General features: G+C 47.4%; 1 protein-coding gene across 2 annotated transcripts in view; it reads left to right on the top strand.

The window, feature by feature from the left end:
- SPATS2 (spermatogenesis associated serine rich 2) overlaps nt 1–9,513 on the top strand; it is a 139,200-nt gene extending 129,687 nt beyond the window's left edge. For both annotated transcript variants that reach the window (XM_013006956.2, XM_045287321.1), the window contains 4 exons: nt 696–805; nt 3,506–3,608; nt 6,095–6,312; nt 8,550–9,513. In XM_013006956.2, the coding sequence (XP_012862410.2) occupies nt 696–805; nt 3,506–3,608; nt 6,095–6,312; nt 8,550–8,861 (743 nt within the window). In that variant the 3' untranslated portion in view covers nt 8,862–9,513. The remainder of the gene's footprint in view (nt 1–695; nt 806–3,505; nt 3,609–6,094; nt 6,313–8,549) is intronic.
- Nucleotides 9,514–15,361: the final 5,848 nt, after the last annotated feature.

Below are 15,361 nucleotides of genomic sequence, written 5' to 3'. Positions count from 1 at the left end.
CAAGACTACCCCCTCGGAATCTCCAGAAGTAGTCCCCAAAACCATCTGAGCTGACCTCTGCCTTGAACTTAACTGGCCCAGCAGGTCCTCTCAGAAGCCACTGTGTGACTGGCCCTTTTCTTTGTAAATGCCCTGACAGAACTAAGACAGGTGTGCTATTGAGAGCTTGTCTGCAGCCATCCAGCAATCCATAGAGCCGTGTCCAGACACTCTTTAATTGGCGTGAACCCTGTGCATGTGTGAGCTGGAGCCAGTACTTTTTCACTTGCCCTCGTCCACCAGAAACTCAGCAGTGGTTCTCTTTATGGAAAGGAGTACAAATTTCAGAAGTAGGGGGTGGGGGTGGCAGGGGGTACTTCTGCTTTGCATTTTAGCCTTGCTTAGTCTGGGTGAACTTTTTCTATACCCGGTGCCGTTTTTATTTATGTGCTATTTGATCACTTGTTTTTAACTTGGGAGTGGAGAAAGAGAACTGCTAAGTTACTTAGGATTCACAAGAATTATTTACTACTTGACTGCTTTTAGAGACCCTGCTTGCAGGGGGTGGAGATATGGGCCCTTTGGTATTTTGTGTCCAGGATGGGTGGGCAGCTAAGCCTTTCACTGCCCAGGCACTCACTTCCAAACCTGTAGTGCCAGTTCCTCTTTCCAAGTTTAGCAGGGTCATGGAATTCAGATGTCTTCTTTCTCTCCAGTGGAAATTTTGCTCAGCCGACAGAAGAAAGCTGAACTACTAAAGAAGATGACTGACGTGGCAGTTCGAATGTCAGAGGAGCAGTTGGTTGAGCTCAGAGCTGATATAAAGGTAAAACTGCCTCCATTCGCCTTTCCCCTTACTCTGCACTGTGAAGTAACAAAGCTCCCTGCTTCCTGGCCTGTGCTACTCACTTCCCACCCCAAACACGGCCTCCATCTGGGTTCTTTCTCTGTAAATGGTACTGCCATGTGGCCAGTTGTCCAAATTGGAAATCTTAAGAGATTTTTCCATTTCTCACATCAAAGTATCCATGGACTCTGTCCCTTTGACCTGATAGATCTCAGATCTGTGGCTGGGGGGGGAGATCTCAGATCTGACCTCTTCTCTTCGTCTTCACCACCATCTGGGCCAACTTTCCACAATCGGAACAGAACAGTCCTCTCGGACTACCACTCTGAACTGATCCCACCTGTTCACTCTGCTACTGTTCCCTCGTGTGTCCCTGCCTGCTTAGCCTCCCGATTGCTTTTCGGAGAAAGCCTCTAAGCCTTCACTTTGTGAAGGTCTGCATGATCTGGCCCTAAAGGACCACCATTCTCCTTTCTCACCCTGCCCTCGTTGGTCTCCCACTGGACCAACCTTTTCTTTCCGCTGTCTCCCTGCTAGACGGCCGCTATATGTCCTTCACCCATCTGTCCAGAGACCCCTCTTGTTCCTCCTAGCACGGCACGCACAACCTCTCCCAACTGACGCAGCCTTTCGGACTTCCCTGCCACCTGCCTCTAATTCTCTACTTTGATAGCCTAGTTACCATTGCACGTTTATCTGATTATCCGAATCCCATCTTCCTCATTCATTTGTCAACTTCAGAATGTCAGGAGCCACTGTGCTTAGTACAGTGCCAGAGCACATAGTAGGTGCTCAGACAATCATAGCTGGTTGATTCTGATTCTATAGAGATATAGATCATATTTATTCTATTTATAAAGATTACTTGGGTTCAACTCTTGCACCTTTTAAATTCCTGAATGAAGGACAACCAACAACAATGAAAGCACTGAAAGGTCAGTGGTTCAGACCCACCCAGTGGCACCTTGGAAGAAAGGCCTAGTGATCGATTTCCAAAACATTGCAGTCATTACAAGGGAGAACACTGAGACTAAAGCATGGGAGCCCAAGAGAGGTTGCGGTGTCCACTGCTATTCTACATAAACGCTCTTAAAGGGAGCTCTGTGAACCAGGGAAGCTGGCATTCTTTACTTCTGAGCCCTTAATCCCTGCTCTTTCTGGACACACATGATTGATTGCCGTGTTTGAGAGGCGCGGGTGCTGCAGCGGCTTGCTAACAGCCTTTATAAAATAAAAGCATCGGTGGGAGATCATCTAGGACCTAGCAATATCCTTGTTATGATTCTGACCTAGTCTCTGACACCTACTGTTCTCTCTCCTCTGTAGGCTTTATTGGACTCAAAAAGCTAAACAGTGCACAGTGTACACTGCCCTTTTCTGCTGCACGAACCTCTACTAGCTTGTACAGGGAGCCCTCCACACACCGATGCCAGCCAGGCTGAGGGGAAGCCAGAAGCCCCTCTGGAATTAGAGGAGAATCCTCTCTCGCAAAGGCTTCATCTGTTCCCCTTCCCACATGGCTGAAAAACTGCTAGAAATATTTCTGCAGGCTGACTAAGGCTGTTTCACCCCACATTTTCAGCAAACTGAAGTGGGTGCTGTGCAATTTAAATGTCTTATTTCTAGATCATTTTATTTCTATCATCCTTGTTATGTCTTTGTCTCAAACAACCCTAGAATTTGTTTCAGAATGAATCTTAGGCTGATCCTGTACATCTCAAGGCTTTGTTACAAGAGGTTTGTGGTTTCCTAAGCCACAATATATTCTGCAGCTTTAGGGCTTGAAAGCCCAGAGGTAATTTTGATCTTTCCCTTTCCTTTTCACTGCTTCTAGATGAATCCGGAGTACTTGGATGCTTTTGATCTCACTGCTGTCAAAAGCCAAAAGGGAGATTAGACCACCCCAGCCCAGCCGTTTTAGGACTGCTCTGAGGAGAGCAATTGTTGCAACTTGTATCTAGGCCTTTCACTTCCATTTGGAAAATTATTCAAGACCACCAGAGACATTAGTGATTGAAAGAGGACACACACAGAGACCCACACATCCCCAGCAGCACTTGATTCTCAATGTGTTTCTAGCCCCACAATTTCTAGAGAACAGTTTTGACCTAAAGGATCAGTTTCTTCTCGCTCAATTTACATATAAAAGATTAAGCTACTTGCAGCGTAAACGCTTCTCATTTGCAAAGGTGACTTTTCACATGGATGCTTTTCCATCTCAAGAGGACTAACAAAGCCTGGTTTCTGAAGAGATGAAGTTTCTTGAGGCAGTTTCTTTAAAGACCATCAAATGCTTTGTCTGAATGGAACCAGTGCTGCAACTTACTGCTCACCTGCTTGTGAGCATTTTTGTTTCCTCTGCATCTCTGAACTGGAGCCGAGTGGAAATCACCAGCAGTGGAGAGATGGCCTCCGACCCTAAAATCTTCCCCGTCTCTGCAGGTTCTCTCACACTGGATAGGTTTGAGTACCACAGAGCACTGCATGAAGCTTCCCAAAGAGACCGATCTTTGCAGGGATATTAGGGAAATGAGCGAGTCTCCTCAGTTACCCAACATTGGGAAAATAATGACAATTTTGTAAGCTTTGCAGCCATCAAAAGACAGCTGACTCATCTAAGTGTCTAGAGCAGGCTGAATGTTTGTCTAACCCAGAGACTCTCTTGTGCCTCCTCTGTAGCATTTTGTTAGTGAGCGGAAATATGACGAGGATCTGGGCAGAGTGGCCCGGTTCACCTGTGATGTAGAAACACTAAAGAAGAGCATCGATGTCTTCGGACAAGGTGAGAGGGTGAGAGATGGGAGCTGCAGATGGCAGGGAGAAGACCAACCAGTCTTTACTGGTGAGGGAGTGAAATGCTGGTTGACCTCCCCGCTGCTGCTTCCTTCGGGTCCCTTGTGGTTTTTGTTTGTTGGACTTTTCTGAAAAGCAACCCCAAGAGACTCAAGGGATCAATGGGTGCAGATGTTTTGAGTTTAGGTGCTGAGTATTCTCCGGCTCCCTGAAGTGTGGACGCCTTATTTTCTCATTGTTTTCTGCTACATTAAGATATGTGGCATGTGTATAGGGTAAAGAGCATGGGGCTCCAGAGTCAGACCATGCATAAATCTGGGGCTCCCCACTAGCCTCTGGTAATCGTATTTTACTCTAGAACCAAAGCAGTTCCTGACCTCGCAGAGAGCCAGCGAGCCAGGCTGCAGTCAGCCCCACCATGTGGTGAACCCAAGCCTATCAGTACATCTGGGCTTTGCAGCATTTTCCGTGGCCGGCTTTTCAGACGGCCAGGCCTTTCTTCTGAGGGGCCTCTGTGAGGACTCAAACCACCAACCTGGTGGTTCACAGCTAAACATAAGTTACTAATTGCATTACCCAGAGAGTCTTGCCTGGCATGTAATCGGCATTTAAACACAACAATACTTTGGTTGTTGAACAGCTCCAAGCTCTAACTTTCCACCACTTGAACAGCCAGCAAAGTTTTTAAAAATCTGCACTGTGTCTCTAACTCTGCTGATAGTTGAACTGAAAATCCGACTTTAAAAAACCTGTAGGAGCAGAGTCCTTTGTGTGGTGTTTTTCCTCACGACACAAAAGTGGTGACGCTTCAGTCTCAGTGCCGCTCTCGCTCAGACAACAGAGAGAGCTTGTACTCCTGCATGGAAAAGTTCATCAGTGTGCTTTTGTTTGCACTTTGCCTAAATACTCTAACCATGGCTCCAAAGGGAGTTAGTGACACCAGCAGTGAAGCTAAGAGGCAAACTGAGAAGTACTAGAGACTTAAAGTATTCATTGTGAAATTTGAATCAGATTGCCACTTGTCTGATTTGGTGGCTGAATTCAGCATGGCTAAGTTGACATCATTAACCTTTTTTTTTGGAGGGGGGGGGAGAGTGATTAAAGCAGCTAATGTAGTGAAAGGTGAGAAAGCATTAACCTCGGCACACAGAACCCAGACCACCTAAGAGGCTGAAAAATGCACTGTTAAATCGGACAGATCAGGAACATCTCGGTGGTGACAGTGTATCCGAGACAGTGATACTCCAGAAGGCTAAAAGCCTCCATGGTGATTTAAAGCCCTGGAAGAAATGAATTTATAAGTGTAATTTGGGGCATCAGAGTCAGTTATTTGATTTTCCATTATTTCTTGGGAAAATATATTCAGTTCTGGAATTTGTAATGAATTGAGTTTGAGACCTCAGGCATCACTGTAGTGCAGTGGCTCTCAACCCTCCTCATGCCGCGACCCTTTCATACAGTTTCTCATGTTGTAGTGACTCCCAACCATAACATTATTTTCGTTGCTGTTTCATAACTGTAATTTTGCTACTGTCATGAATCGGGCGACCCTTGTGAAAGGGTTGTTCGGACCTCCACAAGGGTCGAGACCCACAGGTGGAGACCACTGCTGTAGTAGCTCAAAAGGGGGAGGCGGATTGTGCCTCACATAGGAGTTCGTAGAGCCCTCAGTCAGTCCTGAGCTCGTCCCTCCTCTCTCTGTGTAAAAGTGAGGCAGTGATGGTCAGCTTGAGTCCAGACCTAAAGCCAAGAACAAAATCTGGAGAGTGGTTTAACTGTTGACTTTTGGGTGGGAAAAAAATTTTGGTTAAAAATAGTCCTTTTTTCCCTTAAATTGGTACTTTGAATTGATTTCTTTTGCAGAAAGATAGGAACATGGGGGAAAGGATGAGTTCTGTTCATATTTAGCCAAGTTTGATTATTTATTCCTTGTGTCATTTAATCAAATGTGTTTTAAAAAATTAGGGAAGATTTAATTTCTTTATCTTTTTCTTTCTTTCCAGAGTCTGGTTAGTTGGTGCCTCTGTGGGAAATGGGACATATGGCCCATCCTATTGTCTCAGGCTTAGTCTGCCACTAGGGATGGAGCCAGCAGCTTAGAGGGGAGGAAATGCCAAGAAGTCATTAGTCAGTGGGAGGATGGGTGATTTGGATCTTAAAACTGTTCTCCTGTCTATAGAATCTGTTTACCAAGCTGTGATTTTTGGAGGGAGAGATTTGAGGAAGAGGGCAGAAAGGGATTTTCCTTCCTGTTACTACCCCTTTTATAGGAACATCCCCCATTTTTTTTTTATGATTTGATGTATGTTATTTCTGAGTAATATTGTGAAATAGAAATTTCTTTTTACGACTGCTGTAACAGACTGCTCTATTTGAAATGACTCGTGAAGTGGCAAGGAGGGGAGGGAAAGCTTACCACTCATGCGCCTCCAGCTTACGACTGACCGACCCCTATTCCTCACGTGTCTGTTGCAGTGTCACATCCAAAGAACAGCTACTCCACCAGATCCCGGGGTGCTTCACTTACATCCGTGTCTCTGGGTAGCCCAAGTGACGCCACCACTGCCGCTTCCTCCTCCACCTGTGCCTCAGCGCCCAGCCAGACGAGTGCTAATAAGAAACACCCTGCTCCCGCAGAGCCTCCTGCAGCCAGCACCAGCTCCAGCGGCCGGGGCCACCCGCCGCATCGGGAGGTAACCTGCTTCTTCTGCAAGCACACATTAGGAAGAAGACCCGGCAGATGGCTGGGGCCTAATGCCGATGGCTCAGCCTTTTACCTTCCTCCTTTATTCTCATCTCACACCTACGTTGAATCCCTGCACCCGCAGTTAGTTCCTAGGAAAGCATTTGGTACATATGTTCCAAAGCACCAGCCAGTTTAGAGCTCCTGTTGCTAAGAGCTGCTGACTTTCCTATATTGGCAGCGAGTCGAGTTGTTGTAGGTAGTATGCTTGGTAATTAGTCACACTGGGAGTCATGCATCCATCTCAGGGTAGACAAGCACTGCAGAGCGGACTCGCCAGAGTGCATCTGAAAGCAGCAACTCCCTAGAAGCACAGTGGGAGGAGGGACCAACACTAGAAAGTTGAAGAGGAATCCACAGCTCTCCGGCTGAAGGAAGACACTAGCAATCGAAGGCAGTGCTGTCAGTAATTCTTCACACCTGGCCTTGCTTTGGGCGGAAGCTTTCTGGGTTGTAACGTGAAGGTGGATTAAGTGACACACTGGCATGCTGTGCTCTTAAGACTCCCAACATACAAGGATGAGTAAAACGTGTGGCTGCTGGGGTTCTATTCCATGCAGGCTCCGAGTAATCCAAACAAAGCATGTTTCAGCAGTTCTCCACGATCCGTGGGCGGCTGAAGATGGGTTCTCTAAGTTATGCCCTTGTCCTAGTCTCATTGGGATATCGTCTTAAAAAAGGAATTGGAAACGCAGGGAATCTAGGACAGATGAACCTATCAGGACCAGGGGTGACAGTGGCGATACCAGGAGGGAAGGGGGTTGTAGAAAGGGGGAATTGATCACAGGGATCTACATATAACCTCCTCTGGGGGACGGGCAGCAGAGGGGTGGGTGAAGGGAGACCCCGGGCAGTGTAATATAAGATATAATAATAATTTATAAATTATCAAGTGGGGGGGGGGCAGGAGGAAATGAGCTGATTCCGGGAACCCAAGAGGCAAGCGAATTTTGGGAATGATGAGGGCAACAATTGTATAGATGTGCTTTACACAATTGATCTATGTATTGTGATGAATTGTATGAGCCCCAATAAATTGATTTAAAAAAAAAAAGGAAACTGAAAAAGAGAGCAAGCCAGCATTGTGGAGGGTCAGCAAGCTCAAAGAGCTGATCTTTCCATCAGTCTTTTAACAAGATCAGCGCTAATGAAGACGCTTTCGTGGAATGAATCATAGCCTGGGACAAGCATTGGGTAAGAGAACAAGGTCAATCAAAGCAAAGGGGCTCCCCGGGGGATCTGCTGAGCTAGTGAAATTCAAGGCAGAAGTCTACCTAGAAGGTTAGGACAGCAGTTAAGGGGATACCCAAAAGGTCTATCCTGTCTTGATAGGTGTTCTTGGAGGATGCAGGATAGTCATGGGCGCCTACTGGAGAAAAGTTTTCAGGAAATTGAAAAACGGCAGTGGTGAGGAAAGGGCCAGGAAGTTTGTGCTGAGGAATTTTTCCATCTCCACAATGCTCATCCTTGAAGAAGGCTAGCAAGACTGTCCTATGAAAACTTCGTTGTAAACCTTGCCCCATCCACCTTACAGGCCACTCTTGCCCTTCAGACTGGCTTTGCACCTGTAGCATTTCAGGGAAACACACTTTGAGTCCCCTTGAGGGTGCAGGGCTGCCACTGCCACTGTGGCATGGTGTGGTGCGGAGTGCAGAATGCTTCAGGGGAACGGTCAGAGAGACGGAAGTCTTGCTTTCGGAAGTGTTTATAAACCTAGGGGATGTTGAACAACAATAGCTTCCCGCTTTGACATTTTTGTTGAATAAAGGTGTCTTTTTTACTTAGCGTCATACAGCAAGTTAGAGTATAATGACATTAATTATTCCAGTTGTGCATTATCCTTACAAGTGGCTCATGATCTGCCAAGTTCAGACGTGTGATAAGATACTTGCCTGATTTTGAGGGCGCCTAGCAGCCGTCAAACGAACAAATGCTTTCTTCTTGGGCTCAGCTAAAGAAAAGTGAACTCCTCTTCCATGGGGTGGTCTCAAGGTGAGAGCTGGGAAGGAGGTGTACTCATTCTGCTGCTGGATTAGACTTGTTGGACAGAATTTTCTATCTGTGTCAGAGTCCCCAGCAGTGGACACCACAATTCCGCTTTCAGAATACTCCTATAAGCTGAATGGGATCAAACTTTGAGTACCGCAACGCCAGAGTGCTTTGAACATTGTCTTCTTTTCTTTGTAGGTATTGCCCGGGAACAGACGAGGAGGACAAGGCTACAGGCCACAAGGCCAAAAGTCCAGTGACCCCGCAAACCAAGGGCGGCATGATGGTGTGGGTCGTTCCAGAAACAGCTCATGGTATTCATCTGGTTCCAGGTATCAGAATGCAGCCCCCCAGGCATCAGGGAGCACAGGTGAATGGAGCCAGGCCCCTTCTTCAGGGACCAATGGAACTGGAGCCAGTGTGGAGCCCAGCCTGCCCAAGCCCACTTTCAAAAAGGGCCTTCCACAACGCAGGCCCAGAACCTCTCCGGCTGAAGCTGCGAACTCTTGAGGGAAAGCCCAGCCGGCTTCTCTCCTCTATCCCACACAATCCAACTGGATAACTGGACTTTAGCAAACTTATAGTTAGATTTAATAACAAAAAGTTTACACACATCACTTTTTGTGCCATTCTAAGAATTTTTGGTCTCTTCTTCTCACTTCCTCTTTTTACCCTCTTTGGAAGGGAAGCTATTTTTCCTTGACCTTTCCCATCAATGGGGGATTGGTCCTTATTGGCCATTTCCAATCAGAATCAGAGGCAGCTGTTGCCAGGTTTCCCAAGGGTAGGCAACCCTGCTGCACAGTGTGCCCCTGCTCAGGCTGTCCTGGAGGTGGTGGGTCCCTGCTGCCCCTAAGCAGAAGCCACAAACAACGGTGTGGCCAGAAGCCGCAGTGTGTTTCAGGGGGTTGGGGGTGGATGGGGGCGGTGATCGGGCTCTGGATTAGCCGGTGGAAAGGCAAGTGGAAGGGCAGGAAACATTTGAGGCTCTGCCTCTGCCCCCAGGATGTGCCGGTGATCTGACACTCACACGGTTGCTGTGCCCTTCGTGGCACTGGGTTTGCCTGCCAATTTCTTTGGCTGTTCACAGCCTTCTTTTCTGTTACCCAAGACCGCAAACCAATGGGAAGGTTGCATTTAATTAAAGGCAAAAAAAACAGTGTTTCTGATTCAATGTTTGGAGCTTTCCCCCTCCTTCCTCCCTCCCCAATCCTGTTCTGCTGTACTGAATGTATAGCAGTATAACTAATGTTCATCCAAGGTGCGTTACCCATCAAAACATTGCTGCAGACAGTCTTTATAGCTGAATAAATAAAAACAACTGCATGTATATGTCCCCACATTTGCTTCATAGCAGCAGGTGACTACATTTCATGATCTGGTTTTCTTTGGGCCTCGTGGGGTAGAAGTCAGTCAGACAGCTTGTTCTGCGCTTAGATGAGGGTGTCTGATTCCCAAGTCATTTGTTCTCTGCTTAGCTTCAAACCAAATTAAAATGTGAACGCCAAGATGAGCAGCTGCAGCTGTTCCTTGTGGGAGAGGATCCAGAGAGGCCAGGGAACGCATGGTGACCTTCCAGAGGCTGCTTACCAGCTTGGGAGGCTCTCCCAGGCAACCAGGGGTTCCGCTGGCACCCCACCCCACCCCCGGCCCTGGACAGGAGTAGTGACTGTAACAGCATATAATTGTGCTCCTCTATAGCAGGTGGCATTGATACCAGAGCCTGCACCCCACCCAGGTCCGCCCCTGGGGTCTGTGGGTTCCTAGCAGCTGAGCGGTTCTGTCTCCAGCACGTGCTCTCCCGGGTCTGAAGCCCAGACTGAGTGGCAGCCGTGCAGAACGGAGTTGCCTCGGGGCTTCCCCTGGCTCTGGAGCTGAAGCTGAGCTGCTGGGGTTCAGGTTGGCTGAACAGATTGTGTGTGTGAGGAGAGAGAGAGAGAGTGTAGAGTGTGTGTGGTGGGCGGGATGGGGGTATGTGTTGTTGCTTTCTGTAAAAAATGATAGTCTGGGAGAAGTAGGGTAGCCATTTCCCCAGGATGCTGATCACCCCTATTGTGGGAATTTGTCCAACAAAACTATCAGTCGCTTCTTCTGATGGCTAACCAAGACCTCACAGAATATCCAGAAACGGCCATGACCATGAAGGAAGGGGTATGAGGTTGCTCCTCCTAGACAAGCCTGCCTCTAAACCTGTGAGACAGATGGGAAGCTACGTGGGTGTCACAACGGCCCTCAACTTGAAAGATACATTTCCCTACAGAATAAATAATTGAAGACTTTTTTTTTTTTTCAATGAGCATAAAATTTTTGAAAAGTCTTTACATTCTTAACATTTTGTTTTTAAAAATATAAAGATTTTACAGAAGTAATATTTGAAATACCTTAATACAGCAAAGTAAACACTTTTACCTTCCCATTCCACCCCTTGGGGAAACCACTGTGAATAATGTGCCCTTTCGGACCATGTTTCAGAGCGTCTATTGAAACGTTGATTTTATACACATGCTACAGACATGTGCATACATGCATGCTCTAGACAACGTGTATTTTTTTAAATTTAGTAATCTGTCTAAACCCTTACTCATTTAGCTTATATGAGATATTGTACTCCTGAATTTGCCCATTTAACTTTTCTACAATATAAGGAAGTTTTAAGTTTGAATTTTGTAACCAGTGCTTTACCCCACCCCTTACCCCAATAAGAGCCATGGGATTCCCAAGAAAAGGGAGGGTCCCCTACCTTGGGAAGCTCCTACTGGGCACTCAAGGAGGCCATACCTCATCACTGTTTTCCCATTTTCCATTGCTTCTTACAATGTCTGGCCCTTCCGCAACCTGTAGAAGCAATGGGACTTTGGGTGGCATGGCTTCATTTCAACACAGATTTCCTTTTGCCCTTCAATTTGACAACTTTTTTCAATTAAAAAAAAAAGTAGTACTAAAAGGGGGAAAAGATATATGGTAAAAAGTGAAAAATGTTTGTCCTCTCCAGAAGGAAACACATGTATCTTTCTAGAATTTTTCTAAAACCTGTTAGACTAGATTTTTTTTTTCCTTTTACAGAAATGGAAATCATTCTATGGTTCCTCCCCTACAACTTGCTTTTTTTTCATCTGTCTTCTCTTTTATAACTAGTTTTTTAAGAAAAAGTAGACTATACAAAAGAGTAAGTGGAGAGGGTGTCTCTAAACCATTCAAAAAGGTCTATGATAAAAAACCAGCCTCCATTCCCACTCTGGACCCTTTGCCCCCTTCCCAGAGACACCCACTGTTCGTTTTTTTCTGTATCCTCCCAGAGGTTTTCTGTGCTATTACAATTTTACCATAGGAGTGTACCGTGTAGACCTGTCCACGTCAGTATTCCTCAGTCAAGGCCACAGGCAAATTCCATAGTGTAGATTGGTCACCATCAGTTTAATCAATCCCTAATGCTTTCTGGTTTGGGCAACTCGAAGTAGCCCTGTGAGAGGATCTCATGACACACCCCATCCCACACTTCAGACAATCTGTCTTTAGGGTAGATGCCTAGCAGCGGACTTGCTGGGTCATCTAAGTACTGAGAACATACTCTTGCAGTCTCTCGACAGCTGCTGAGCCAGAAGTTAGTGATTAAAAAACAACCCCCAAGTTCAAGGGACAGTGAACTAATTGAGGTGACTGAGACAGAACAAAAGAACAAGGTGCTAGTGTTGCATGTAAGAACCACACTGCCCTCTGTGAAGAGGGAAGCACTGCTCTGGGCATGGCCCTGGCCCTAAGTGGGCCACCTGATCCCAGTGGCTTATAGCTACTATACCCTTACACAAAAGAACCCGGTGGTTGGAACACACCTTTATGTGAGAGAAAGATGTGGCTGTCTGCTTCAGTAAAGGATTACAGCCTTGAAACCCCGCCCCAACCCCCCTATGTGGCTGGTCTACATTGTCCTGTGAGGCTTCTACAAACCTGCACTCGATGGGACTGCCTTGTTTTCTCAGCCAGGTCTCAAAAGTCCTCCACCTTTGACCGGGTGCAGTCTTAATGTGTGTAGCATGCTCCACTGGTGGAAGTATTCTTGTTTGTCTTCACTGGCGGGTGTCCTCCTTTAATGGGTGACGAGTGGAGCATGGATGGGGAGTGAGGCTGGGGGGAAATGGCATAGAGTAGTTCGGGAGTGACCTGGACCATCTGGGATGCCCATGATTGAGAGCCAAGAGGATTCTCCCTGCCTGCGCTACACGGTCCGTCTTGCCCTCTTGGCCCACCTGGTGAAGATGGTTAGCGATGGGGTAGCTCACTTCATGAAATGGAAAAAACATGCCCCCAATGGCACATGTCTGGAGGTCACCAAGTGATAAAAAGAACTATGGTGTCACTGTCTTAATCAGTGAATTCAGAGTAAGAACCAAGAAAGCAAACTCACTCACTGCCATCAAACTGATGCCAACTCATAGCAGCCCCGTAGGACAGGGTCAGAGAGCTCCTGTGGGCTTTGAAACTGCAACTGTACGGGAGCAGAGTCCTGTCTTTCTCCCAGGGAGCGGCAGGTGCTTTCAAACTCCCACCCTGGCACAGCTCCACTCTTCGCCAGTATGCCACCAGGGCACCAGGAATTCAGAAATCCAGTCCATAATATTGACAGCTAGAACAACATGTAATAAAACCAGATTTGACTCCCAGTTGTTTGAGCCATGTGGGCACTTCCGTTCTTTAGTTTTAAGGTGTATTGAGGCCCCTCCTACATGCTAGCTTCTGAGGCGTAGATGGGAGCCTGTTCAACTCATTCCTCAACCACTTGATAGACCTCATCCTTACAGCCTTGGAAGGCCTGCCTGGTAGCCAAGCAATGTGCTAAAACAGAAAGACCTTAGATTTGGGGGGACAGGAATTCTTGGGTTTGAATTCTGGCTTCACCGTTTGACAACTGTGCCTGACTGGTGCCTGGCCTTAGCCAAACAGCTTACCCACTTGGACCTTCTTCCAGAACTGTGAAATGGAAACCATGGTAACTACTTCATGGGGGGGTGAGAAGAGGCGTCTAAACAGATGCTGCAGGACAGCTAGGATCCAGGTCTCTAACCTCTGTCAAGTTGACCACTCTTACCATCACTCCCTGCTTTTCTGACTCACCTTCCCTGTCCCAAAGTATGTGAAAGAAGATTCCCCTATCTCCAGCCAGCCAGACCTTATTAACGGAGAAATAAAAGGACCGGAAACTTCAGAGCTTTTGTGAGTGCACATCCTTTGAGCCTGGTGCACCCTGGGCCCCCCATGTGCCTGTCGGCCAGCACCCTCCTTCCCCAACGTCAGAGCTGCCTAGAGGGGGCAGGCCTGGTGCCTATGGAGCTGACTCAGTAAACATGAGCACGCTGGAGTGAAGCTGGGGCCAGGTTTCCCCAGGGAATGGCAAGGCACATTATTTCCATACAGGCGATGAGGGAGTTATTTACCTGCTTTGAGTCTCCTTTCCAAGAAGGAGAAAATGCTCTCTGAAGAATTTTCTGGGTGAAGGAACTCACCCACCATCGCCACCACCAGCACAAGTGTTCGCCTGCCGCCCCTTCACTGCCGTCAAAACAGCAGGAACAAATACCACCCACTCAGATTCCTCAGGGAAAAGTCAGGTCGGCTTTTTATGTCTCTCTGCAACTTAACCCAGTTAGGCGCCCTCTCGCTTGATTTCTAATGAGCCTGTGTGGTGGTACCGCTGGAACACAGACTGAGAAGGAGAAGATTTCTTAGCTGGTCAGGCACTCGCCTATTTTTGCTCTGGGCAGAAGAGAGGCTTCGGGCAGGCTGTGGGTGTAAGGCTGCCCAGGTGTTCACTGACTGACCACCCATCCAAGCTGTGTCCCAAAGGACAAGACAGAGCACCCAGCAGCATGGCACAGTAGCAGATTGCTGTCCACTGAGACCTAGCTTCAAGTCCTTGTTCTTCCTGGAATGAGCCACCCACGCTTTACATCTCTGTCTTGGTTTCCTTCTATTTACCTGTCTTTATAAATACCTCTAAGGAGCCCTGGTGCCCTAGTGGGCCAAGAGTTGGTCTGTTAACCATAAGATCCGTCGTTCTTAGGTTAGAACGACGGGAGAAAAATGCTCTCTGCTCCTGTGAAGAGTCACAGTCCAGGAAACCCACAGGGACAGCCCTACCATGCCTATAGGGTTGCTAGGAGTCGGAATCCAAATGGACAGACAGTGAATTGGACACTAGGAGTACCTCAGGATTTCCTCTGCTTAAAAGTTTACAGTGGACTACTTACCACAGGCACACACCTACTCCAAACTTGCTGCCAATGACAACTCCTGGCGACCCCCATAGGTCAGTGCAGAACTGCCTCTAGTTAATTTTAGTTAGTGATTGCCACCATTTGTCGTTGGGGGTCCTCAAGTTGGTACCAAGGCGTGCGACCCCGTGGTACCACAGAAGGAAGCTTCGCTTGGGCTTTTGCCATCCTCACCTTTGTGACCTTGGAATCTATGGTTGCAGCCACTCTTGTCAGTACAGCTCCTTGGCAGTGTGCCTCTATTTCGCTGCCCTTCTCCTTTATCAGCACACCACCCTTGTCTAGGTACTGATCGGAACATGTCCAAAGTAGGGGAGGGAAGTCTCACCATCATCACTGGCTGTACTCCCATGACAGATTTGTTGATGCTCCGGCAGTCCATTGTCTTTTCAATACTCTCCACCGAGGCCATGTTCAAAAGCACTGTTTCTTCCTTGGTCTTCCTTATCTGATGTCCAACTTTCATATGCATGTGAGGCGATTGGAAATACCATGGTTTGTGTCGGGTACACCTTAGTCAATGTGACATCCTTGCTGTTCAAGACTTTAAAGTCTTGGGTCCTCACTTGATTCTCTTGACAGCCCTTTGATAACATTTGCTTTACAAGTGAGGGGACTGATGTTCTGAGAGATGAAGGTCACCTAGCTAGTCAGTGGCAGAGCCAGAATTTGAACCTGGCCCTCTCTGATATGTTCCCACCACACAGCACAGCCTTCAGAGCCCAGCCTGAAGCCCAGCCTGAC

Source organism: Echinops telfairi, unplaced genomic scaffold (genome assembly GCF_000313985.2).
Source record: "Echinops telfairi isolate 266 unplaced genomic scaffold, ASM31398v2 ScPeMD7_12;HRSCAF=54, whole genome shotgun sequence".
In the NCBI taxonomy this organism is placed as follows: Eukaryota; Metazoa; Chordata; class Mammalia; order Afrosoricida; family Tenrecidae; genus Echinops; species Echinops telfairi.
The sequence above is the reverse complement of the archived record's forward strand: the minus strand, read 5'-3'. Positions and strand labels throughout refer to the sequence as shown.